The sequence below is a fragment of the Columba livia genome, unplaced genomic scaffold (genome assembly GCF_036013475.1).
Source record: "Columba livia isolate bColLiv1 breed racing homer unplaced genomic scaffold, bColLiv1.pat.W.v2 Scaffold_501, whole genome shotgun sequence".
NCBI classification, from domain to species: Eukaryota; Metazoa; Chordata; class Aves; order Columbiformes; family Columbidae; genus Columba; species Columba livia.
In genome coordinates, this window is record NW_027043538.1 from 33,758 (window position 1) to 57,398 (window position 23,641).

A 23,641-nucleotide genomic window follows, 5' to 3' on the forward strand; every position below is an offset into this window, starting at 1 on the left:
CAGAGAGAGAGAAAGTTTATAATAAGCAGTTAGTAAGTTTATAATAAGAAGAACAACCAAGAAGCTCAAGGCCTCTTCTGAAGAGCGGGAGGCCTGAGCAGCCGTGGTTGGCCATTGTAGGTGTGGGAGAGGGTCAGGGCATGTCAGGGAGAAGCAATGAGATGGCTGATGGCTTCAGTGAACCCTTCCAGCCATGTCTGAGCCCAGAAATGGAAAGCAGTTGATGTCTGCAGGTGGAGGAGGAACAGGAGGAAGATCTTCCTGGGCATACGGAAGGAAGAAAGGCCTCTCTTGGGCTAATCATGTATGGCAGTGCCATTTGCATGCTGTGGGCATGGCTGTGCCTGGGAGATGGGGAACGGCTGCTGCTGGCGTGGCTGTGCTCAGTCATGGCCCATGAGCTGACCCTGCTCTGCTCCTCTCTTACACTGCCCACACTTGGATGGTCCTCAGGAATCATCCATGAACCTGGTGGATCCATGAACCTCCTGGAGTGATGGGTATGGATCCAAATAGAGGATTCAAGCAAGTGTGGGATTGGGACATTGTGGTGATTGGTGACCATTGCCAGGTGTATGAAAGAAGCTGGATGAGTTATGAGGAATTCACGGGCATTTCCGACTCCACAGAACACCAGAGCCTTGCAGTTAAAGCAACAGCACTTGACATAAAACCCACACCCAAAACACAAAACACTCACAGTGACCACAGGAAAAGCCTTGAAAAACATTGGAGACAAATCTACCAGGTCCCAGGGGTCAGGGCTCAGCCATTCTGGTGATGAACAAGCATCAAGGGCTGACATGGCACCAGAGCCACCTCCACATGGCCCTCACCACCTGGAACCAGTGTCTCCAAGTCTTGCCTTCAGCTGCCTCCAGGGACAGGGACCTGCACTGGTTGTTTCCTTCACAGCTGTGTCAGTGATGGCCCTTCATGGGGTCCAAACACCCTCAGAAACTTGGGGTTTGCTTCTGCCTTTCACTTCATTGGAGGTTTGTTCATTCTCTCAGTAGCTGCAGTTCAGAATTACGACACCAGAGGGCTCACTAACATCTAAAATGCTCTTACAAGCCAAGGTTCTGTGCATAATTTTCCTAAAGGCTTCAAGTCTGTTGTGGATGATTAGAGAAATTTCAGGAATAGCCAAACAGAGAGCATTTCCATAATAAATAGCAATAAAGCCAAATTTATTCTATTTCCATCCCTGCTTGCCCTTCCCTCCCTTTCCAGAACAGGTGGCATCAGCAGCCTCCAGTTCATATTGATGTGTTGCATCTCCTGATAAAGACTGAGTATGTCAGAAAAGTGTGTAACTAAATCACCATGTGAGTGAGGAGACAGGCCAGGACAGCTCAAGAGGAGTCACACTCCTCTGGACCAAGAGGTGGGTGTTCCTGGCAATCTTTGGTGACACAGCGCAGTGATACTTGTGTTCAGGAGCTGGTCAAATGACCCATCTCCTGTTCTGTAACGGTGTCTGAGTTTGCTCAGGTCACCCCTGACTTGAGCCCCATCCACTGCTGGGTGTTCTCCAGACTCCTGCCTTCAGGAACAAAGTCCCAGAAGACCTTGCTGGTGAAGATGGAGGCAAAGAAGCCATGAAGAACCTCAGTCCCATCTGATTCTACTCTTACGAAGTTCAGCAGCAGGTCTATGTTACCCTGGTCTTTTTCTGTAAGGAAGCTGTGTCAGCTCATCTTGCTGCCCTCAGCCTCCCCTGCAGGTGTCAAGTCCAGGGCAGCTTTGGCATCATCCCCACATCCATGGACAAGGTTTCTAAATTCCTCCTTTGCAGCTTCCCCTGCTCCCACCTCTGTGTGCTGCCTTTTGCCCTGGAGCTCCATCAGTTCAGACAAACACCCTCACGAGATAAATGCTTCATTTCGCTGGTTCTCAGATAAATCATTCTTGTGCTTGGAGCAGCCTGTCCTGAAAGGCTGATCAGATTTCCTGAGCTCCTTCACCCTTCTGAGCTGCTTCCCATGGCACCACCTGAATCAGCACCCCCAGTTTGACAAAGTCTTCTCCTCTGGAGCCCACCAGCCTGTGCTCTGCTGCTGGCCTTCCTCCCTCCCCTCTGGTGCCTGGGACCCCACTGTGTCCTGGTCACAACAGCCAAGGTGGACACTGATGTTCACATCCCTCACCAGCTATTCCTTGTTTCCCAGTTCCAGATCCAGTTGAGCATCACTCTCATTGGCCCACAATGCAGACACGTTAAGCAGTTGGCCCAAGATCCTTTGGACTGATGGCACTTGCCACTTTGCCAGGCCAGCTAATGTCAGAGCAATTACAGTTCCCCATAGGAACCTGCTCATTGACTGGTGACTTCCTCATGTTGCTGACAGAAGATCTTGTCCATTTCTTCTACATGATCATGTAGTTTGCAACACCCAACACATTGTCACTCTCTATTGGGTTTACATGACAAAGTCTTGGAACTGGGGGTAGGTATGGGTGTGCTACAGCTGTCACCTCTCTGGGAAGACAACAGGAGTTTGCCCAGTGTCAGACAGAGCCGATTTCAGCTGCTCCAAGATGGACCCACTCCTTGCCAAATCTGAGCCACTCAGTGATGTCGGCACCACCTCTGGGATATTGTATTTGAGAAAGGGTAAAAAACGCTGCACAACAGCAGGTGGGAGAGAGGAGGGAGGAGATGGGAGAGAAAAGCTCTGCAGACACCAAGGTCATATCCCATAGGACCCAAGCAGGTCCCTCAGCAGGCCAAATCCTGCTCTCCTGAAATCCTGCTCTTGGCCTTGTTCTCATCTCCCAGGAGCCTCAGCTCCACTTTCCATCCCTGACTGTTCCATCCTGACCAACTCTTTCTGGTTTGTAAGTGTGAAGTCCCACAGGGCACCTCACCCCACTGAGTCCTCAGTCACCCGTGTCAGGAAGATGTTGTTAATGAGCTCCAAACCCTCCTGGATGGCCGGTACCTTGCAGATATTGGGATATCTCAGATCTGCCACGAGGACATGGCCTGGAAACATGAGGCTTCTTTCATTTGTCTGAAGGAGGCCTCATCTCATTCCTCTTCCTCATCAGTGAGTGTGTAGGTGATGTCCAGTCACCTCAACATTGCCCATGTTGTTCTGCCCTCTCATGCTGACTGCTCAACCTTCAGCTGACATCGTCTGTCCCCAGGCAGAGCTCCACGCATTCCTGCTGCTCTCTCATATGAAGGGAAACTTCCCCTCAAAGTCCAGACATCTGGCATTATGAGTATAAGATGCCCAAGGCCCCACAGTTTCTGCAGGAGATGGTATTTGTAGTGCCCTTCAACTCCACATCCTGGTATCTTGGGAGAGACACCCTTATCAGGATAAACCATCTGCACGCAAACATTATGAGCTGAACAAATAGAGCTTCAGTCAAGGGAGAGTGCAGACCTTGAGAAAATCTGGTGTTCGCCCATCAGAAAGCTCTAAAGATTTAAAAAGGGAAGTGACCAGTTCTGTATCAGGGCAGGAGAACAACCCCATCCATCAGGACAGAGCAGGACCTGACACGCTGAGCAGTGACCCTGAGGAGAAGGGCCTGGGCACTACAAGGTCCCCACACCAGCCCGTGGTGCACGCTCACCATGAACAAGGCAGCTGCACACGGGGCTGCATGAGGAGTAGCGTGGGGACCCAGACACCTGCAGTTCTCATCCCATTCGGTTCAGCACTGGTGTGACCCACACACACGGGTGTGTGCCAGTGTGCGGCTTCCCAGTTTGGAGCAGCAGGGAGGAACTGGAGAGTGCAGGGCTGTGCCAAGGCAGGTTCAGCACCTTGTGCACATGGTGTGGGGTGCTGAGGGACCTGGGCTGCTTTGGCCCAGCAGCGCTGGGGAGGCTGCAGCAGTGCAGGAGTAGCCTGAGAGTGCTTGAAGGGCGGTTTCAGAGATGGTGGAGGTTTCTGCATAGTGGGAAAGAGCTTGAGAAAGAAATAATGGCCCAAAGTGCAGCTGGGGAGGTCCAGGCTGGACATGGGCAGAAAGGAATGTGATGGAAGGGCAGTGCTGTGGGGGAGCAGGTCAGCAGAGGGAGTCTGCATCAGCCCAAGGCTTTGTGCTTCAAGGACCAGCTGGGGAGGATGGAGAGATCTCAGCAAAGGAAGGAAGATGCTCAGACAGGAGCAAGGTGGGGCAGCAGGGGGGATGTCTCCAGCCTGCAGGGACAGAGGTGCAGGGGATGCCACAGCACAGGACAGGCTGTCATGGAGATGATCACGGGATGGAAAGAGGCTGAAAGCCCCACCAGACATGAGCTCCTTCTCCCCTTGGCTGTGGCTGTTGTCTGCACCTCTGATGCCTGTGAGGAGACACCTTGTCCTTGCAGCACAGGGGCCTCATGGCCTCCTTGTCCCCAGCCAGGAACCTGGGAGGTGTGGGACCATAGTCCTGCCCTTGGCCTTGCACAGCCCCACATCACACTGTCCCAGGAAGGGCCCTGGGCAACGTGGGAGGGACAGGATCTGCCTTCCCAGGGCTGGGGGTCAAGGCCTGGCCCTTTGTCTAATGAAACACATCCAGGTTTACTGATCATGAGAGAGACCTTTACTTTGCTTTTCATGACCTGTCATCTCTTCCTCCAATTTTCTTCTCTGACCAGACCTCTGGGATGGTTTCTCAGTTGTGTCCCTCAGTGGGACCCATTAACATTACAAGAAACTTTGGACTTGAATCAAACTTTGACTTCTTGAGAGGTTTGTTTAACTTCCTCCAGGGTCTGAAGTCCATGGACTCAGCACCAAACCCACCAGAGGGGTCATTAAAGTGCCTGGGGCTGCTCCTGTGCTGCTGAGCTGGGCTGGGCTCCTGGGACACAGGGAGCTCATGGCAGCGGCAGCGCTGCAGAGAGACAGCTCTGCCCAGGAGCAGCTCCTCTGCACACGCAGCAGGGCTGAGGGCTCTGCCTGGGGATCTCAGGAGACGAGCAAGGCAGAGAGAGATTAAAGGTGGTCAGGACTGGGAGGATGACTGAGAGCTCACTGGAGGAGAAACCTTTGCAGCCCTTGCCATGGTAAGTCTGTGGGTGCAGGGCAGTGCAGCTGTAGCTCCTGGAGGCATCTCCTGAAACTGGCACAGGCACAGCTTGTGGGGTCTGTAAGGACGGGGCTCTTGTCAGGCCATGTTGAACAGCTGTGAAGCCGGGTGAGCACCCAGGGGTGCCCAGGGCTGTCCTGCAGAGCAGGGTCCCTGCACCCCAGGGCTGTGCCGGGCAGGGACTCTGCCGCCTGCCAGGGTCAGCGCTCAGCCTGCCCGGGAGATCCCATGGCAGCAGCTGTGGGTGGAAGGAGCGACCCCCGGCAGGGCAGGCAGGGAGCTTGTGGGGTTGAAGGGGGCTGTGTGGGTCAGGGCTGCTCAGAGCTCCAGATCCCCCCACAGACATGGCAGAGGGTCCTTCTGAACAACAACATCAACACAGGAACAGCTGCAAGGGAAGGAGTCTGTGCTTTCAGTTTTCTACTCTTGCTCGTCTGGGTGTGCAGTGGGAGATGGGGATTTATTTCTCTCTTTGGAGCAGACACTGAGACCCCAGTTCTCGTTAGGACGTGTCTGAGCTGCTCCTGAGCCCCTGCACACACAGAGCTGCCCCTGGGCAGTGCCAGGAGGTGTGAGCAGGACAGAGCTGAGCACACAGCGGGTGGGACGGGGTCTGTGACACTGACAGGGAGACCAGGGACAGAGACACAGCTGCAGGCAGCACAGACATGGGCAGGGAGAGTTAACTGCTACCAGAAATGCTGGGGATGGGATTTAGGAACCTCTCTCACGTGCTCTCGATTGCAGACACATTTCCCAGTGCAACCCCTGGTCTCCTCTCCTCCCCAGCAGACCCTCTGCCCCAAAGCCATGGGGTCCAGGTCACGAGTCTCCACCTCAGCAGCTGGACCTCCAGGTGAAGGGTTCCTGGAACGTGGTACTCAAAAAAGGTGCTAAAAGTACTTGCTCTCCAGTGTCATCATGTGAGTGGCAGCAGCACAGCCGGGTCAGGAGAAGGTTCCACAGCATGCCCATCTGCCTTTCTGTCCTTGCTTTATCTTCTGGTAGCACTGCAGTGTCCTTCCCTGTTTCTCCACCTGTTTCTGGTGCTCTTGCTCTCTGGGGTTGGTGTGCGAGTGTCGGTCACTTATTGTTCTGACACCAACTCAGGGGTCTTGCCCCAGAGCTGTGTTGATGGAAACCAGATGACCAAGCTGCATTTTAAACTGTGATGAAATGTTTTTCCCACTTCATAGACAAAGAGAATGAGCTGAAACATCCCTCCATCAGGGAGGGGGTTTTCCATGAGAAACAACATATTTTCCCCAGAGAAGTCTCCCCTAACTTGTCACTGTCTTTCCTCCTTGCACAGGTCGTCATGCCCACAGGCAGCAAATGTCCAACAGCAGCTCCATCACCCAGTTCCTCCTCCTGCCGTTCACAGACACACGGGAGCTGCAGCTCTTGCACTTCTGGCTCTTCCTGGGCATCTACCTGGCTGCCCTCCTGGGCAACGGCCTCATCATCACCACCATAGCCTGGGACCAGCACCTCCACACCCCCATGTACTTCTTCCTGCTCAACCTCGCCCTCCTCGACCTGGGCTCCATCTCCACCACTGTGCCCAAGTCCATGGCCAATTCCCTCTGGTACACCAGGGCCATCTCATACTCAGGATGTGTTGCACAGCTCTTTACGTTTTCCTTCTTGATAGTAGCAGAGTATTTTCTTCTCACCGTCATGTCGTACGACCGCTACGTTGCCATCTGCAAACCCCTGCACTACGGGACCCTCCTGGGCAGCAGAGCTTGTGTCCACATGGCAGCAGCTGCCTGGGCCACTGGGTTTCTCCATGCTCTGCTGCACACGGCCAATACATTTTCACTGCCCCTGTGCAAGGGCAATGCCCTGGGCCAGTTCTTCTGTGAAATCCCCCACATCCTCAAGCTCTCCTGCTCACACTCCCACCTCAGGGAACTTGGGCTTCTTGTGGTTAGTGCCTGTTTGGTTTTTATGTGCTGCATTTTCATCGTGGTGTCCTATGTGCAGATCTTGAGGGCCGTGCTGAGGATCCCCTCTGAGCAGGGACGGCACAAAGCCTTTTCCACCTGCCTCCCTCACCTGGCTGTGGTCTCCCTGTTTGCCGGCACCTCCTTTTTTGCCTACCTGAAGCCCCCCTCCATCTCTTCCCCATCCTTGGACCTGCTGGTGTCTGTTCTATACTCGCTGATACCTCCAACATTGAACCCCCTCATCTACAGCATGAGGAACAGGGAGCTCAAGGATGCCCTGAGGAAACTAATGGAGGGATGCATTTGAAAAATAATAAAGTGTTCATCATCTTCTCTTTAACAAATAACAGTTTTAATGTAACTCATTAGAGGCCCAGACTTGTGTGTGTGTGTGTGTTGGTGGTGTTCATTTTTTAATAAATCATGATATTTTTGTCATCCCCTTTCTAATTCATTGTCAGCTTTTTTTCAAACCCACTGGCTGTATAAATATGGACCCATGCTCTCTGTGTATTAAAACAAAATAAAGGGCTCTGCAGTGATTTTTTTTTCACTGACATTCTTCCTCCAAGGCCTGTTTGGAGCTGCAGGGACAGGTCCTGTGTGCATGGGAGGAGGGGAAAAGAGTCCATCACGGCAGCCCTGCCAGGGAGCAGCAGCGCTTGTTCTTCCAGAGCTGTTCTGGTTCCACTCCCACACTCTCCTTCTCATCCCTGGTGTTGGTGCAAGGCCTGAGTGCTCTGGCAGCTTGGTCACCGTCCTGCTGTGTGTCAGTGCTGTGGGCGCAGGCAGGGACAGGCAATGGGCACTGCTGTGACAGAGCTGGCCTCACAACAGCCTTTCCAGATAGAAAGGTGAACTCCTCACCTCAGGGCCTGAAGATTTGGCTCTTCCTACAAACCTTCTCTCAAACATATGAGCAAGAAAATGGTCACAGATAAAACCAGCAGTGTACAGCTGAACAGTGTGTGTGTGCAGGGCTGGCACACAGCAATGTCCTCTCACAGCCAGGCTCCTGCCAGAGACCTGCAGGACCAGCAAAGCAGGGGCTGGGCTGTGTCCAGGTTTACTGGACACCCTGGGCAAGCTGCACTGAGGGCATCCTCATGGACTGGCCCATTACAACCACCATTTCCAGCCCTGGCCTCAAACACCAGCTTAGAGCTCTTTGTCCCTCCACAGACAGAGACTGAAAGAGTAGTTCAGCAGACCATGTTTGCATTGTAGTGATGAGATATAAGCATGCACATCGTGCACGTGAGGTGACATGAACCTGAGTGAGCACAAACGTCATCAGCTATTCCTTGGGGCTTGAGGGACAGACAGTTTGTTCAGGTCACACCATTTTGGGACTAATATCCCATAGGAAACTACCAGAATGCAGCACTGGGATGTGGTTCCTTTTACCAACGTCCATTGCTAATGATGAGGGACATCAAAGATGAGTGCAGAACACGACAACACACCACGGGGCAGAGGTGCCTCCCATCATTTGGGAAGAGGAAGAGAAGGCCAGAGAGACACTGTGATTCCTGCCTCTATGTGTAAAAGGGAAACTGTCTGTCCCTGAATATCTCAATGTGTTTTAAGAGTCCACAGGGCCAGCTCAGATGTGGACACCTGACAGAACCCTGATATTTTTCTGTGTGACTCCAGGGACAAACCCCAGTGGCACAGTGAGATTCATCTCAGCTGCCTTGGACAGGCTCATTGCAGATGTCCCTATTTGCTACCTCTCCTTTGCCATCTCCATCACATGCTGTTCTACACAGTCCTACACCTGCCCCTCTTTCCCTGTGGGAAATTCTGGATTGTGGTCTCAGAAGTGCCAGAGTGATCAGAGAGGTTCAGAGGTCCATCAGACAGTCAGACGTCAAACCCATCTTCAGGAATGGCAGGAAGGAGAACTGGGAGAATGACAGGATGCTCAGCCTATGTCTGTCCTTGGGAGGGTGATGGGCCACATTGTCCTGCAGGCATCTCCAGGCTGTCGAAGGACAAGGAAGGGATTGTTGAACCCAAATGGGCAGGGGAAAGAAAGGCATATTGAGTACATGGAGTTTTGCAAGGCCCCAGACATGGTCTCCTGTGGTGCCTTAGAGCAGATTGGTGAGATCTGGGATGCAGATGTGGATGTTGTGATGGGTGGGGAGTTGGCAGCATGACCAAACCCAAACATCATCAGTGGTACAAAGTCCTGTGTTTATCCAGTTACAAGCGGCATCCCTCAGTGATGAGTGCTTGGGCCAACACTGTCCAGCGGCTTTATTCTGCCTCTTCATTATGTCATGGAGCACATTTTCAGCTCCTTTGTGGATGATGTAAAGCTGGGCAGAGGCCTAGAACAACCTCATCTGGTGGACCCTGCCTTGAGCAGGAGAGTGAGACAAGATGATGTTCAGTGCTCTCTTCAAACCTGAGTTATTCTATGGTTCAATTATTCTATGGGGTGGGTCAGTGGCACATGAGGAAAAGGTTCTTCCCCCAGAGGTGCTGGACACTGAACAGACTCCCCAGGGAGGTGTCACGGGCCCAACCTGACAGTGTTCAAGAAGAGACTGGACAACGTCCTCAGACACACGGGGTGACCTGTGGGGTGTCCTGTGCAGAGACAGCATTTGGACTCCATGATCCTTTGGGTCCTTCCAACTCAGGACATTCTATGATTCTATGAAATACTAGGTCAAAAGTCCATGTTTTCTTTGTCCAGATGAGTTGTAAACATACACATCATGTGCATGTCCACTGTGTGCATGTGGTGAGATGAACCCAAATGAGCACAAATGCCATCAGCTGTTCCTTGGGGTGCCATAAAGGTCAGTGGGACAGAGATGGTGTTCAGGGGTCTCTTCCATCCTGTGTTATTGCAGGATTCCATGAATCTTTTCCTTGGAGAGCTCTTTCACGTCAGAATAGACAGAGGAAGAAGAAAAAAGGCAGAAGCAGAGATGTAAAATGCCCCAGAGTAAATACAGCAGCTCCTCTGAGGAACGTTTCTCCACTCAAACCCTTGATAGGAAATCTATTGGATAAATTTGATGAAAGCAGCTTAGTTTGATCTGCTCACACACTGGACCACAAGGAGGGTGATGGTGGGTACGATGCCATGTGGTCACTTGTGTCTCAGGAACTCATAGTCCAGTAGGAACCAATGGCTGTGGAGGGCACTGTGAGGTCACTTCTGCCTCTGCAGGGGATTGGCCAACAGCAGGAACAGGGCTGGGAAAGGACTGTGAGGTCACACACACGAGACGAGCAATCGGGCCCAATCAGCATGGCTGGATGAAAGGCAGGTCCTGCTTGACCACCCTGATCTCTTCTGTGACAAGGTGACCGGCTGAGCAGATGAGGGAAAGTCTGTCGTGGGGAGTGAATCCGCCACACAGGCTGTGGATGTTGTGTCCTTAGACTGCAGTAAAGCCTGTGACACCGTGTCCCACAGCATCTCCTGGAGAAGCTGCAGCTCATGGCCTGGATGGTGTATCTGTGATGGGTAAAGAACTGGATGAAGGGCCAGACACAAAGAATTGTGCTGAAAAGAGCCAAATCCAGTTGGCGTTCAGCCACAAGTCGTGTCCCCAGGGCTCAGTATTTATTTCAGTACTATTTAATCTTTATAAATTATCTGGACGAGGGAATCAAGTGCAAGCTCAGTACGTTTGCAGGTGACACCAAGTTGGGTGGGAGTGTTGATCTGCTGGCCGTTGGGAAGGCCATACAGAGGGATCTGGACCAGCTGGATCATTGGGCTGAGGCCAGTTGTCTAAGGTTTAACAAGGCCAAGTGCCGAGTCCTGCATTTGGGTCACAACAACCCCAAGCAGCGCTACAGGCTCAGGGAAGCGTGGCTGGAACATTGCCTGGTGGAAAAGGATCTGGGGTTGTTGATCGACAGCAGGTGAACATGAGCCAGCATGCGCCCAGGTGACCAAAAAGGGCACCAGCATCCTAGCTTGTATTAGAAATGGTGTGGACAGCAGGACTAGAGAAGTGATTGTGCCACTGTTCTCAGTGCTGGTGAGGCCACAGCTTGAATCCTTGGGTCATGTTTGGGTCCCTCATCTTAAGAAGGGCATTGAAGCACTAGAGAGAGTGCAGAGGAGGCGACAAAGCTGCTGAGGGTCTGGAGCACAAGTGTGATGAGGAGTGGCTGAGGGAGCTGGGGCTGTTGAGCCTGGAGAACAGGAGGCTGAGGGGAGACCTTCTCACTGTCCAAACTGCCTGAAAGGAGCCTGGAGCATGGAGAGTGTTGGTCTCTTCTCCCAAGTAGCAAGTGACAGGATGAGAGGAAATGGCATCAAATTGTGCCAGGGAAGGTTCAGATTGGATATTAGGAAAAAATTCTTCCTGGAAAGGGCTGTCAGGCATTGGAACAGGCAGCTCAGGGCAGTGGTGGAGTTGCCATACCTGGAGGGGTTTAAATGGTGTTTAGATGAGGTTCTTAGGGACATGGTTTAGTGCTAGATTTAGGTTGTGGTTGGACTCAGTGATACTGAGGGTCTCTTCCAACTGAAATAATTCTATGATTCTCTGATACCAACTGGAAAATTCTTCTATCTCTTCTTCAAAGTGCTCTTTACATACCTGCCTCTTTACCTACAGTCCTGAAACTTAGCTAATTAGATGCACAAGTGTTGAATACTAATTGTAAATGATGAAAGCACCATCGCTCTATCAGTCTGGTCTGATACCTGCAGTCCCAGGCAAACACCTCAGGTACACGGGGCCTCTCGAGGTTTGCACTGGGTGCTTATAGTGAGACCATGGACCTCAGCCCGAAAACCTGAGAACTCCCCTCAAAACTGAAAACCAAAACAACAACAACAAAAAGAACAAAAAACCCCACACTCTTTATTTCATGAGATGAAATAATTCAATATTTCCAATAAAATGTCTGGGGAATTTATATCCTGCCAAAATATGAATTTTCAGAATGTGTACGGACTGTGGGAGATGAAACGTTGGCCTTTCCCTGTGCTTGCAGTGCCAGAACTCTGTCTATCACTACGTGTATTTAATCCCCTGCACATCCAGGAGTTTCCACCTGTCCTTACCCAGCTCCCCGTGTCTGAACTCATCTCTTCAGAAGCCTGTCTGGACATTTGCACTTTCCATCGCTCCCCAGAGGTTCTTCACCTCTCACTCTTGGCTCATTCAGAGCCTCTCAGCTCTCACTCTGCTTTGAGCTTCAGGCAGGTCAAGTCTTTCAGCAGTTGCTCTCCTACTCCCTACAGGCAACTCTTCAATTATGGCAATGGACCTCACTGGAAACTACTTAATTTAACCACAGAACTGAGAAACACCATTAAGTTCTATTGTGTTTTCTTTTTTTTTCTCCTTTTTTGTATCCTCTAATTAAAAATTCCCCGGTGCCTGTTTACATCCAGTTCTCTAAGGAAACATGAAGCAATCCTGCGAAGAAGCTGTAACAATCAGTGCAAACTTCAGTGCATAATCTGATGTAAAGAAATGTGCTGGAAATCCCAGGGGCCAATGAGCGGAACAGGGAGTTTGGGGAGCTGGTTATAGATTTCCTGCTAACAATCTGAGTAGAGAAACATTCTTCACAGAACTGCTCTGTTTATTTGACACCTTTGAGGTCTCCTCCTCTGCCTGTATTTTTATTTTCTTGTTCCTCCACCTCTTCCTTCTTCCAAAACGTTTCCAAGGGAAAGATTCCTGGAATCACAGAGCAACTCAGGTGTGAACATCATCTTGTCTCACTGTCCTGCTCAGGGCAGGGTGACCCAGGTGAGCTTGTCCAAGGCCTCTTCCCAGCCTTGCACCATCCACTAAGGAGCTGAAGGTTCACTGTGTCACATCATACAGGGGGAGAACAGAGACGTTCAACAGTGTTGGCCCAAGTGCTGGTCCCTGTGGGACCCCACTGGTAACTGGCTCTGTGGGCACTTTGTACCACTGGTGACATTTGGGCTCCACGGGGGTCTATAGATGCTATATAAAATGCTATTTTTATATATGTGCTCATGCTTTTGTGACACTAGTGTATTGAAAAATTAAAATGTCATGAGTTTGCCTGTTTAAGAGTTGGGGTGTTCAGCTGGAGAAGAGAGGCTCCTGGGAGACCTTATTGCAGCCTTTCTGGACCGAAAAGGGGCCAATAAGAGCAATGGGGACAGACTTTAGAGCAGGGGCTGTTGCGACAGGACAAAGGGTGATGGTTTAAACTAGAAGAGGGGGGAGTCAAGGAATGAAATGAGGAAGAGATTTTCTACACTGAGGGTGGTAAAACACTGGGACAGGCTTCCCAGAGAGGGGGTGGATGAACCATCCCGGAGACATCCCAGGCCAGGCTGGACGGGGCTCTGAGCAACCTGAGCTGCTGAAGATGTCCCTGATGGCCGAGGGGAGTTGGACCAGACGGGCTGTGAATGTCACTTCCAACTCCAACTACTTTGTGATTCCAGGATTCAGTGACAGGAAAGACTGGATGCATCGATGCTGATAACCAGCAAAGGTCTTGTCTGGCTTGTGCGAGCCAGGCCGGCAGCTTCACCCAGCAGCTCTCCCCACCCGAGTGGAGAGCTGGCCCACTTGTGTACAACCGACCCTGCCCCTGCCCCACAGTGCCCAGAGGATGCTGCCCAGGGCACCAGGATGGACATTTGTGGGGGAGTATTGGGAGCACTGGGAGGTTTACTGGGAGCACTGGGGGTTTACTGGGACTTCTTGGAGGTTTCCTGGGAACAATGGGGGTTGCTGGGATCACTGGAGAGGATAGTGGGGGTTACTACGTACTCATGCTGGGAGTACTACGTACTCATGCACTGGGAGTTAACTGGGAGTTCTTGGAGGATTACTGGGAACAGTGGGGACTGCTGGGAGCACTGGAAAGGTTAGCTGGGGGCTACTGGGAGTACTGGGAATACTGGGAGGGTTCCTGGGAGCATGTGGGGTTGCCTGAGTGTTACTGGGAGTACTAGGTGGTTACTGGGAGCACTGGGAGAGCTACTGGGAACACTGGGGGTTTACTGGGAGTCCTTGCAGGATTACTGGGAACAACGGGGGTTGCTGTGAGCACTGGAGGGGTTAGTGGGGGCCACTGGGTGCTCTGGGGAGGTGTCTGAGAACACTGGGGGTTGCTGGGGAGTTACTGGGGGCACTAGGTGGTTACTGGGAGCACTGGGAAGGTTACTGGGAACAGTAGGTTTATTAGTGGGGGGTTTCTGGGAACACTGGGAGGGTTACTGGGAGCACTGGGGGTTTACTGGGAGTTCTTGCAGGATTACTGGGAACATTGGGGGTTGCTGGGGCTTTACTGGGAGGGTTATTGGGAGTGTAACTGGGAACATTAGAAGGATTAGTGCGGGGTTATTGGGAACATTGTGGGGGTTACTGGGAACATTCCAGTTGGTGGGGGTTTACTGGGAGCACTAGGTGGTTGCTGGGAGCACTGGGAGGGTTATTGGGAGCACTGAGGGTTTATTGGGAATTTTTGAAGGATTACTGGGAAGAATGGGGGTTGCTGGGAGCACTGGAGGGGTTAGTGGGGGGTTACTGGGAGCACTGGGAGGGGTTACTGGGGACAGTGGGGGTTGCTGAGGGCTCACATGAAAGCACTAGGTTGTTACTGGGATCACTGGGAGGGCTAGCGGGGGATTACTGGGAGCAATGAGGGGGTTGCTGGGGCTCACTGCGAGCACTGGGGGGGTTGCTGGGAGCACTGGGAGGTTTACTGAGAGCACTGAGAGGTTTACTGGGAGGATTACTGGAAACAGTAGGATGATTAGTGGGGGGTTAATGGGAACACAACATGGTTACTGGGAGCACTGTGGGGGCCTGCTGGGAGCACAAGGACAGTTAGTGGGAGCACTGAGGGTTAACTGGGAGTTCTTGGAGGATTACTGGGAACAATGGGGGCTCCTGGGAGCACAGGAAAGGTTAGTTGGGGGCTAATGGGAGCACTGGAGGGGCTAAGGGGAGAGTTACTGGGAGCACTGGAAGGGTTAGTGGGAGGGTTACTGTGAGCACTGAAGGGATTAGTGGGAGGGTTACTGGGAGCACTGGAGGGGTTAATGGGGGTTGCTGGGAGAACTGGAAGGGTTAGTGGGAGGGTTACTGGGAGCACTGGAGGGGTTAGTGGGAGCATTACTGGGAGCACTGGAGGGGTTACTGGGAGCACTGGAGGGGTCAGAGGGAGGGTTACTGGGAGCACTGGAGGGGTTACTGGGAGCACTGGAAGGTTCAGTGGGAAGGTTACTGGGAGCACTGGAGGGGTCGGAGGGAGGGTTACTGGGAGCACTGGAGGGGTCAGTGGGAGGGTTACTGGGAGCACTGGGAGCATTAGGGTGACACTGCTGTGGGTGTCCATCACAACCCACCAGCTCAGGGCGAGGACGTTGCCGAGGCCTCTCCAGCAGCTGAGAGCGGCCTCAGTCACAGGCCCTGCCTGTCGTGGGGGTTTGAACTCCCCTGATGTTTCTGGAAGGACGACTCAGGCAGACACAGCCCAGGAGGTTCAGCAAGTGCATCCATGGGAACTTCCTGATGCAAAGGGTGGAGGAGCCGACCAGGGGAGGAGCTGCTGGACCTCATCCTCACTAACAAGGAGGGGCTGGTTGAGGCGGTAAAGGTTGAGAGCTGCCTTGGCTGCAGCGACCATGAGATGGTGGAGTTCAGGATCTCGTGTGGCAGGAGCAGGATAGCAAGCAGAATGGCAACCCTGGATTTCAGCAGGGCAAACTTTGGCCTGTTCAGGCAATTGCTGGGGGAAATCCCGTGGGCAAGGCTGCTTGAAGGTAAATCCATAAATCCATGGGTCCGGATGGGATGCACCCGCGGGTGCTGAGGGAGGTGGCTGAGGTCATTGCTGGGCCGCTCTCCATCATCTTTGCCAAGTCTTGGGAAATGGGAGAGGTGCCTGAGGACTGGAGGAAAGCAAATGTCACTGCAGTCTTCAAAAAGGGCAAGAAGGAGGACCCGGGTAACTCTAGACCGGTCAGCCTCACCTCTGTCCCTGGGAAACCAATGGAACGACTTCGCCTTGGTGCCATCTCAAGGCATATCAGGGATAAGAGGGTCATTAGGGGCAGTCAACATGGCTTCACCAAGGGGAAGTCGTGCTTGACCAACCTCGTTGACTTTTATGAAGACATAACGAGGTGGATACATGATGACAAAGCAGTGGATGTGGTCTACCTTGGCTTCAGTAAAGCCTTTGACACAGTCTTCCACAGCATCCTTGCTGCTAAAATCAGGAAGTGTGGTCTGGATGATCGGATAGTGAGGTGGACTGTGAACTGGCTGAAGGGAAGAAGCCAGGGGGTCGTGGTCAATGGGGCAGAGTCCAGTTGAGGCCTGTATCCAGTGCAGTGCCTCAGGGGGCAGTGCTGGGGCCTGTACTATTCAATAAATTAATCAGTGACTTGGATGAGGAAATAGAGTGACTGTCAGCAAGTTTGCTGGTGACACCAAGCTGGGAGGAGTGGTGACACTGGAAGCTGTGCTGCCATCAGAGACCTGGACAGGCTGGAGAGTTGGGCGGGGAAAATGCAATGAAATAGAACAAGGACAAGTGTAGAGTCTTACATCTGGGCAAGAAGAACCCCAGGTTCCAGTGTAAGCTGTGGAATGACCTGTTGGAGAGCAGTGTAGGGGAAAGGGACCTGGGGGTCCTGGGGACAGCAGGGTGACCATGAGCCAGCACTGGGCCCTTGTGGCCAGGAAGCCAATGGTACCTGGGGTGGGTTAGAAGGGGGTGGTCAGTAGGTCAGAGAGGTTCTCCTGCCCCTCTGCTCTGCCCTGGGGAGACCACACCTGGAATATTCTCATACCAATTTATTTTTTACTAGCAAGAATACAATGCTGGCAAGAAGTATCTCTGCAGAGCAGACACAACTAACATTACTGATTACTATAGGTTGTCTCAAAGGATGTGCCCCTGGAGCCTGAGGGACACCTGGAGGAGCCCAGAGGGGACAGAGAAAGGGATATCATGGGCTGCTCCTGTGCTGCTGAGCTGGGCTGGGCTCCTGGGACACAGGGAGCTCATGGCAGCGGCAGCGCTGCAGAGAGACAGCTCTGCCCAGGAGCAGCTCCTCTGCACACGCAGCAGGGCTGAGGGCTCTGCCTGCAGCACCGAGGGCACAGGAGCCAGGCACAGAGAGGGAAACGCAGTCTGGGCTGGGAGGATGCTGAGAGTTCACTGGAAATGAAATCCTCTCAGATATGAAGCCTGTGGCTACAGGGCATTGAATCTGCAAATCTTGGTAGGATCTCAGAAAGCTGTCACATTGCAGAGCCTGCGAGAGATGTAAGTACAGCTCTCAGAGATTCTCTGATCAGAGGAGAGGATGTGCTGCAGAGCAGGGATTGCCTTCTGCACTGTCAGAGTGACAAGACGTGAATGCTGCGTTCTCCCCAGGGTGGCTGTGGGGTGTAAATGTAAATGTGCAGGCAGGGGTGCCCAGGGCTGTCCTGCAGAGCAGGGTCCCTGCACCCCAGGGCTGTGCCGGGCAGGGACTCTGCCGCCTGCCAGGGTCAGCGCTCAGCCTGCCCGGGAGATCCCAGCAACACTGAGGGGAGAAGATGTGGGGGGATGAGCGACCCCCGGCAGGGCAGGGTCCTTCTGCTGCTGGGTTCTCCGTGGGTCGGGGCTGCTCACAGCTCCAGCTCATTCCAGAATATTGACAAGAGGAGGTTTCAATGAGAAGAAGACAAAGAGTACTACAAAGATAAGGAACCTCCCTGAGTCTGTGTTTTCAGTCTCCTACTCTGGGGAATGAGTGGTGATTAAGGCAGTTCTTAATTTTAAACAAATACTTGAGACACATGAACTGCAGTAGGTCTTCAAGAAAATCCTGGCATGCCTTGGCTCTCCTCTGCCTATGCAGAAACAGCATCACCTTTGCTGGACACCTTACACTTAATCTGTAATCTGTTTTCCAGCCTGCAAACAGGAAGATGCCCCCAGGCAGTGCCCTGTGAACAGGCAGGATCTGTAGGGCCAGGGGGAGGGCACAGAGGGTGGGATGGTCTGTGAGCACTGACAGGGAAGAGACATGGACAGGGAAACACCTCCCAGGGGAGAATCTCCAGGCAGCAGGGAAATGATCAGAAATGAGAGGAAACCAAACCCGGAATGGTTATGGGAGGGAGAAGAGAGAAAAGTCCCTGTGATCCCCTGCAGTGCAGATCCCTCCTGTGAGCAGCCCCCTGGGCTCCTGTCCCACCCAGCAAAGCCTCTGCCCTCAGGGCCGGGGGCTCCAAGGCATGAAGCAGCTCCTGTGCAGCCAGAGCTCCAGTTCCTCTGCAGAGCACAGGGGCTGAGAGCAGCTGCCCGGCAGTGTTGGTGTCTGGGAGGTGCTGCACAGCTGGGGAAGGGTGACGCTGTCTGAGTGCCCGGCTGCCTCTGCCCTGGCCTCTCTCACACCCACCCCCATCGCATTTTCCTTCTTGCTCCCCTGCTCTGGGTCACTGCTGTTGGGATCTTGTTCTTGCTGTCAGGCTCTCTGGGGATGGCAGTTTCAGCTGCAGAGTCACAGCCTGAGCTTGTGGGTCCTTTCCTGCAGGTGTGTCCATGGGCACACGTGTCCCAGCTTTGCTCTGACCTGTGGGCTGTGGGCAATGCAGTCTGTGGGGCTGGGGAATGAGCTGAGTGTGTCCTGGGCTAAACGTTGGGTGCTGAGACCTTAGGAAAGGGTGAGACCTGTCATGGTCTGAGGTGGATCCCTCTGCTCTCAGCAGTGCCTGGTGGCTTTTCAGGGTGACATGGGAGTGTGATCAGGCTCCATCTCAGAAAGGTGCCAGCCCAGGGCAGCTGGAGCAAGACAGAGGGACAGAGCAGCTGCCCTCACTCTGCACTGACCCACAGGCACTTCCTTTTTTCCTCATTACAGCGCCCCATGCTCACGAAAAGCAAATATCCAACAGCAGCTCCATCACCCAGTTCCTCCTCCTGCCGTTCACAGACACACGGGAGCTGCAGCTCTTGCACTTCTGGCTCTTCCTGGGCATCTACCTGGCTGCCCTCCTGGGCAACGGCCTCATCATCACCACCATAGCCTGGGACCAGCACCTCCACACCCCCATGTACTTCTTCCTGCTCAACCTCGCCCTCCTCGACCTGGGCTCCATCTCCACCATTGTCCCCAAGTCCATGGCCAACTCTCTGTGGGATACCAGTGTCATTTCCTATGCAGGTTGTGCTACACAACTCTTTCTGTTTGTCTTTTTAGCTTCAGCAGAGTTTTATCTCCTCACTATCATGTCGTACGACCGCTACGTTGCCATCTGCAAACCCCTGCACTACGGGACCCTCCTGGGCAGCAGAGCTTGTGTCCACATGGCAGCAGCTGCCTGGGCCACTGGGTTTCTCAATGCTCTGCTGCACACGGCCAATACATTTTCACTGCCCCTGTGCAAGGGCAATGCCCTGGGCCAGTTCTTCTGCGAAATCCCCCAGATCCTCAAGCTCTCCTGCTCACACTCCTACCTCAGGGAACTTGGACTTATTGTGGTCAGTGTGTGTTTAGTTTTCATGTGTTTTGTTTTCATTGTGGTGTCCTATGTGCAGATCTTGAGGGCCGTGCTGAGGATCCCCTCTGAGCAGGGACGGCACAAAGCCTTTTCCACCTGCCTCCCTCACCTGGCCGTGCTCTCCCTGTTCCTCAGCACTGGCTTGTTTGCCTACCTGAAGCCCCCCTCCATCTCTTCCCCATCCCTGGACCTGATGGTGTCTGTTCTGTACTCAGTGGTTCCTCCAGCAGTGAACCCCCTCATCTACAGTATGAGGAACCAGGAGCTCAAGGATGCCCTGTGGAAACTCATATCTTACAATTTCCTGAAGCAATAAACTGCCCATCTGCTTCTACATTGGAGTTTTAATGTAACTAATTACAGGCTCAGCCTGTCATCTGGATTTTCTGTTGTTGTTGGCTGTTTTTTAATTGAGATAATCTTGTCATCCCCTTTCTTAATTCTCTGTCTGCTTTTCTTTTATAACTACTGGCTCTGTAAATGAGGAGCAGTGCTCTCCTTGTCTTTAAACAGAATAAAGGGCTTTTTTTTACTTGTTTTTCACTATATCCTTCCTGCAAGGCCTGTATGGAGCTGCAGGGACAGTTCCTGTGTACATGGGAGGAGGGGAAAGAGTCCATCATGGCAGCACTGCCAGGGAGCAGCAGCGCTTGTCTTCCAGAGCTCCATGAGGGCCTGTGGGACAGACAGTGTCTTGAGGTCACTTCATGTTGGCAGAAACATCCTATGGGAAACAGCCTGAATGCAGCACTGGGTTGTGCTTCCTTGAACTCAGGTCCCCATGTCCATTCCTAATGCTGTGGGACATCTCAGCTGAGTGCAGAGCAGGTGACCCACCACAGGCCTGAGGTGCCTCCCATCCTTTGGAAGTGGCAACAGGAGGCCAGAGGGAAACCAAGGCTACGGCCTCTATGTGCAACAGGGAAAGATTCTGTCTCTGAACACCCCTGGGTGCAGAAGGAGTTCACGAGGCCAGCTCAGGCATGGGTGCCTGACCGACCCTGACATTTCTGTGTGTGACTCCAGGAACAAACCTCAGTGGCTCAGTGAGATTCATCTCAGCTGCTGGAATGGCTCATTGCGAGTGCTCCTGTCTGCTCCGTCACCCTTGCCCATGATCCTGGGCTGTGCTCTCAAAAGTACCGGAGCACTCAGATTGGTTCTGGGATCCTTGGAAAAGGCAGACATACAACCCGACTTCAAGAAGGGCTCTTTATTAAAATCCAGCTGTTTTCCTCAAGAAGAGCTGCTCCTCCACCTGGTTTAGCGCCAGCAGCACAGGGCTCGCAGGGTCCATCGAGATCTTGGCCGCTTCCATGAAGAGCACACGATGACAATGGTCTGAGATGCCAGGGAGCAGATGGAGGGCTCGCTGTCCTGCTCCAAGGGCTGAATGGCTGCAACAGAAAGAAGCAGAACCCAGATGAGCTCCCATGTCTGCAGAGACCCCCGGGCATCCCCTCCCAACCACGCTCCCTACTCACCTCTGCAGATCTCAGACAGACTCTCCTTGCCTGGGTCCCTCAGGTGCCGTGCAGCCAGCCCTGGGCACAGAGCTCCATCAGCCCCTGCTCCCTCCCCTCACCAGGGCTGAGCCCAGGGGGGAGCAGGAGCCGAGATGGTGGCACCGGGCAAGGCGGCCACCAAGGCCACCTGCGTGGGCAGGGCTGGGAGGGGAGGCCAAGGCCCTGCCCGGGGCAGCCGGGGCTCTGGCAGCCACAGGGCTGCTCCTTGTGCCAGGGCAGTGGCGGGGACTGGGGCCAGGCTGCCGAAAGAGGGACCCGGGGGCTGTGACTCACCGATGAACCTCAAGGCGGCCTCTCGCAAGCTGGCCTGAGCATCCCCCAGGTACAGCAGGCTCTGACTCAAGTATTCTTCAGCCCTGCTCCTGTCCTGCTCCAGCTGGAGAGAGCACAAGGGTGTGAGCACATCACTGTCCCTCCCCACTTGGCTGGATCAGTCTCTCCTCCAGGAACCCACGTTCCTCTTCCCCTCCGGCCATTCCCGTGTTCCTGCCAGGAGCCCCGTGGGGCTGAGAGACAGACACAGGCCGAGGGGTCCCAGGGGTGCTGAGAGCCCTCCCTCCTGCGGGGTGCGGGGAGGGCAGCGGGACACAGAGAAGAGTCCTTGGGGGCTCTGTTCTTGAGGACAGGGAACAAGGATGCAGCTCGGGGCTGCAGCAGAGCAGGGGAGGCACATCTGCAGAGCCCACAGCACAGACATGCGGGGCAGCCCCGTCCAGCCTGGGCCCTGGGCCTTGGGGGTTGTCCTCACCAAGCTCTCTCCAATCCTCCATTTCTGCTGTGCCTGCACCAGATCTTCAAGCTGTTTCCACTTGAGGAGCTCTGCTGCACCGAGGAGGGCTTCCCTGGCAACCTACGGAACAGCAGAAGCTGGGAGATGGCACCACGGTTGGGGCAGGAGACCTGGTGTCCCCCTGCTCTGGGCTTTGTTCCTGGGGCGATTCTGCCCTTAGGGAGTGGTGACATGCCCTGGCCCAAACGCCCAGGGGTCTCTTCCCTGCATCACTGCTCGGCTTTAAATCTGTACCTTGGCCACGCTCTGCACTTGGTCACTCATTCGGAAGAAGAGAGGGAGCAGGCCAAGTCGCACCATGTTCTTCATCTTTCTCTTGTCATTCCCCACCACCATCTTCATCAGGTCTCTGAAGAGGCTGATGGAGATCTTTCTCAGCTGGCTCAGTTCCTGGGAGGGAGCAGCACAGTAGGACCTGAGCACCAGCAGCTCTCTGCCCACAGGGAGCAGAAGCTCCTGCATGGCTGATGGGAGGGGAGATGCTCCAGGGCGGCATTGTGCACACTGCAGTTGTGGCCAGATCTGCGGCCCTGGGTCCATGAAAGGCCACTCGTGAGACTTGCTCAGGCAGTGCCTGTGCCTCAAAGTGCTCTCCCAGCCAGCCAGCACCCCCAGCAGCCTCAGCAGCCATGGTGGGGAGGAGCTGTGGGAGCAGCGGGCAGGGAGAAGCTGGGCTGGGCTGCAGAACGCAGAAACCATCCCACAAGAGCCCCGGGGAGAAAGCAGAGGAGAAGCCCCTGCTTTGAGTGGCTGGGCTGAAGGGCAGCTGTCATTGTCCAGTGCCCACCCGCGGGGCTCAGCCTTATACATCAGCCTTATACATCAGCCTTATACATCAGCCTTACGTCATCAAAGAAGGGCAGGAGAAATTCTGCCAGCCGCACAGCGATGGGACTGGCCTTCTCCCTCTCCAGCTGAGCCATCACGTTTCTGAAGATGACCAGAGCCTTCATCTTGATGGCCTTATTGCCGTACTGCAGGACCCACATCAGGTCTGGCAGCATGACCTCCATTTTTCTGGCCTGTATGAAGAAGAGAGTTTCCGTCTTGGGATCAAGTCGATGCCTGGAGAGCTCCCCAGGCAGCCCCCAGGCCCCACCATGGCAGGAAGGGCCTTTGGATCAGGCACCCCAGCGCCTGACTGCCAGCCAAGGCCAAGCCAGAACCCACTGCCCCGGCCCTTGGCTGCCAACACGGCTGCCCTTGGCGACACCCCACTCACCATCTCTCCTCTCTGTGACAGCGTCATCATGGCCCTGAGCAACAGGGAGAGCACCGCTGGTCTTCGTTGCCTCAGAAACCTCATGACTAGATACACTGGAGCAAACTCCTCATCTTGCAGGTCACTGCTGGCCAGTATCTGAAAGCAAGCCAGCAGTGAGCGACCGGCAGAGCTGCTGGGGCTCCTGGCACCGTGCAGCTCCTGGGGCACCAGGAGCTTCTCCCAGTAACTCACAGCCAAGCGAAGGATGGCGGTGTCCACCCAGTGTGTATAAAAGACCCTATAGTGCCGGTCCTGCAGTTGGATGAGCAGCTCCTTCAACACGTTCTGCAGGGTCTGGGGCACGGAGAACATCACCTCCCATAGTGCCAGGGCAGTGCTGCAAGAGAGCGCTCTGTCAGCAGGGCAGCCTGGGCCACAGCAGCGTGTCCGGCTCCGCGCTGCAGGACGCTTGGGATGCCCTGGGCAGCAGCAGAGGCTGAGCTGGTGCTCCCGTGGGGCTGGCAGGAGCGCAGTGGGGGGCTCTGGGCTGTCTTGCTCAGCTGTGGCTGCTGCGGGCCTGGCTGACCCCCAGCACTGGAAAGCGTGGTGGGATGGAGGGTCCTGCTCCTCGG

General features: G+C 54.0%; 1 protein-coding gene across 1 annotated transcript; it reads left to right on the forward strand.

Moving 5' to 3' along the window:
* The first annotated feature begins 6,375 nt into the window (after positions 1-6,375).
* LOC135578104 (olfactory receptor 14A16-like) lies at positions 6,376-7,333 on the forward strand. The gene has a single exon (XM_065048314.1). It carries the CDS (start codon positions 6,376-6,378, stop codon positions 7,297-7,299), a length of 924 nt encoding a protein of 307 aa, XP_064904386.1. The 3' UTR covers positions 7,300-7,333.
* Positions 7,334-23,641: the final 16,308 nt, after the last annotated feature.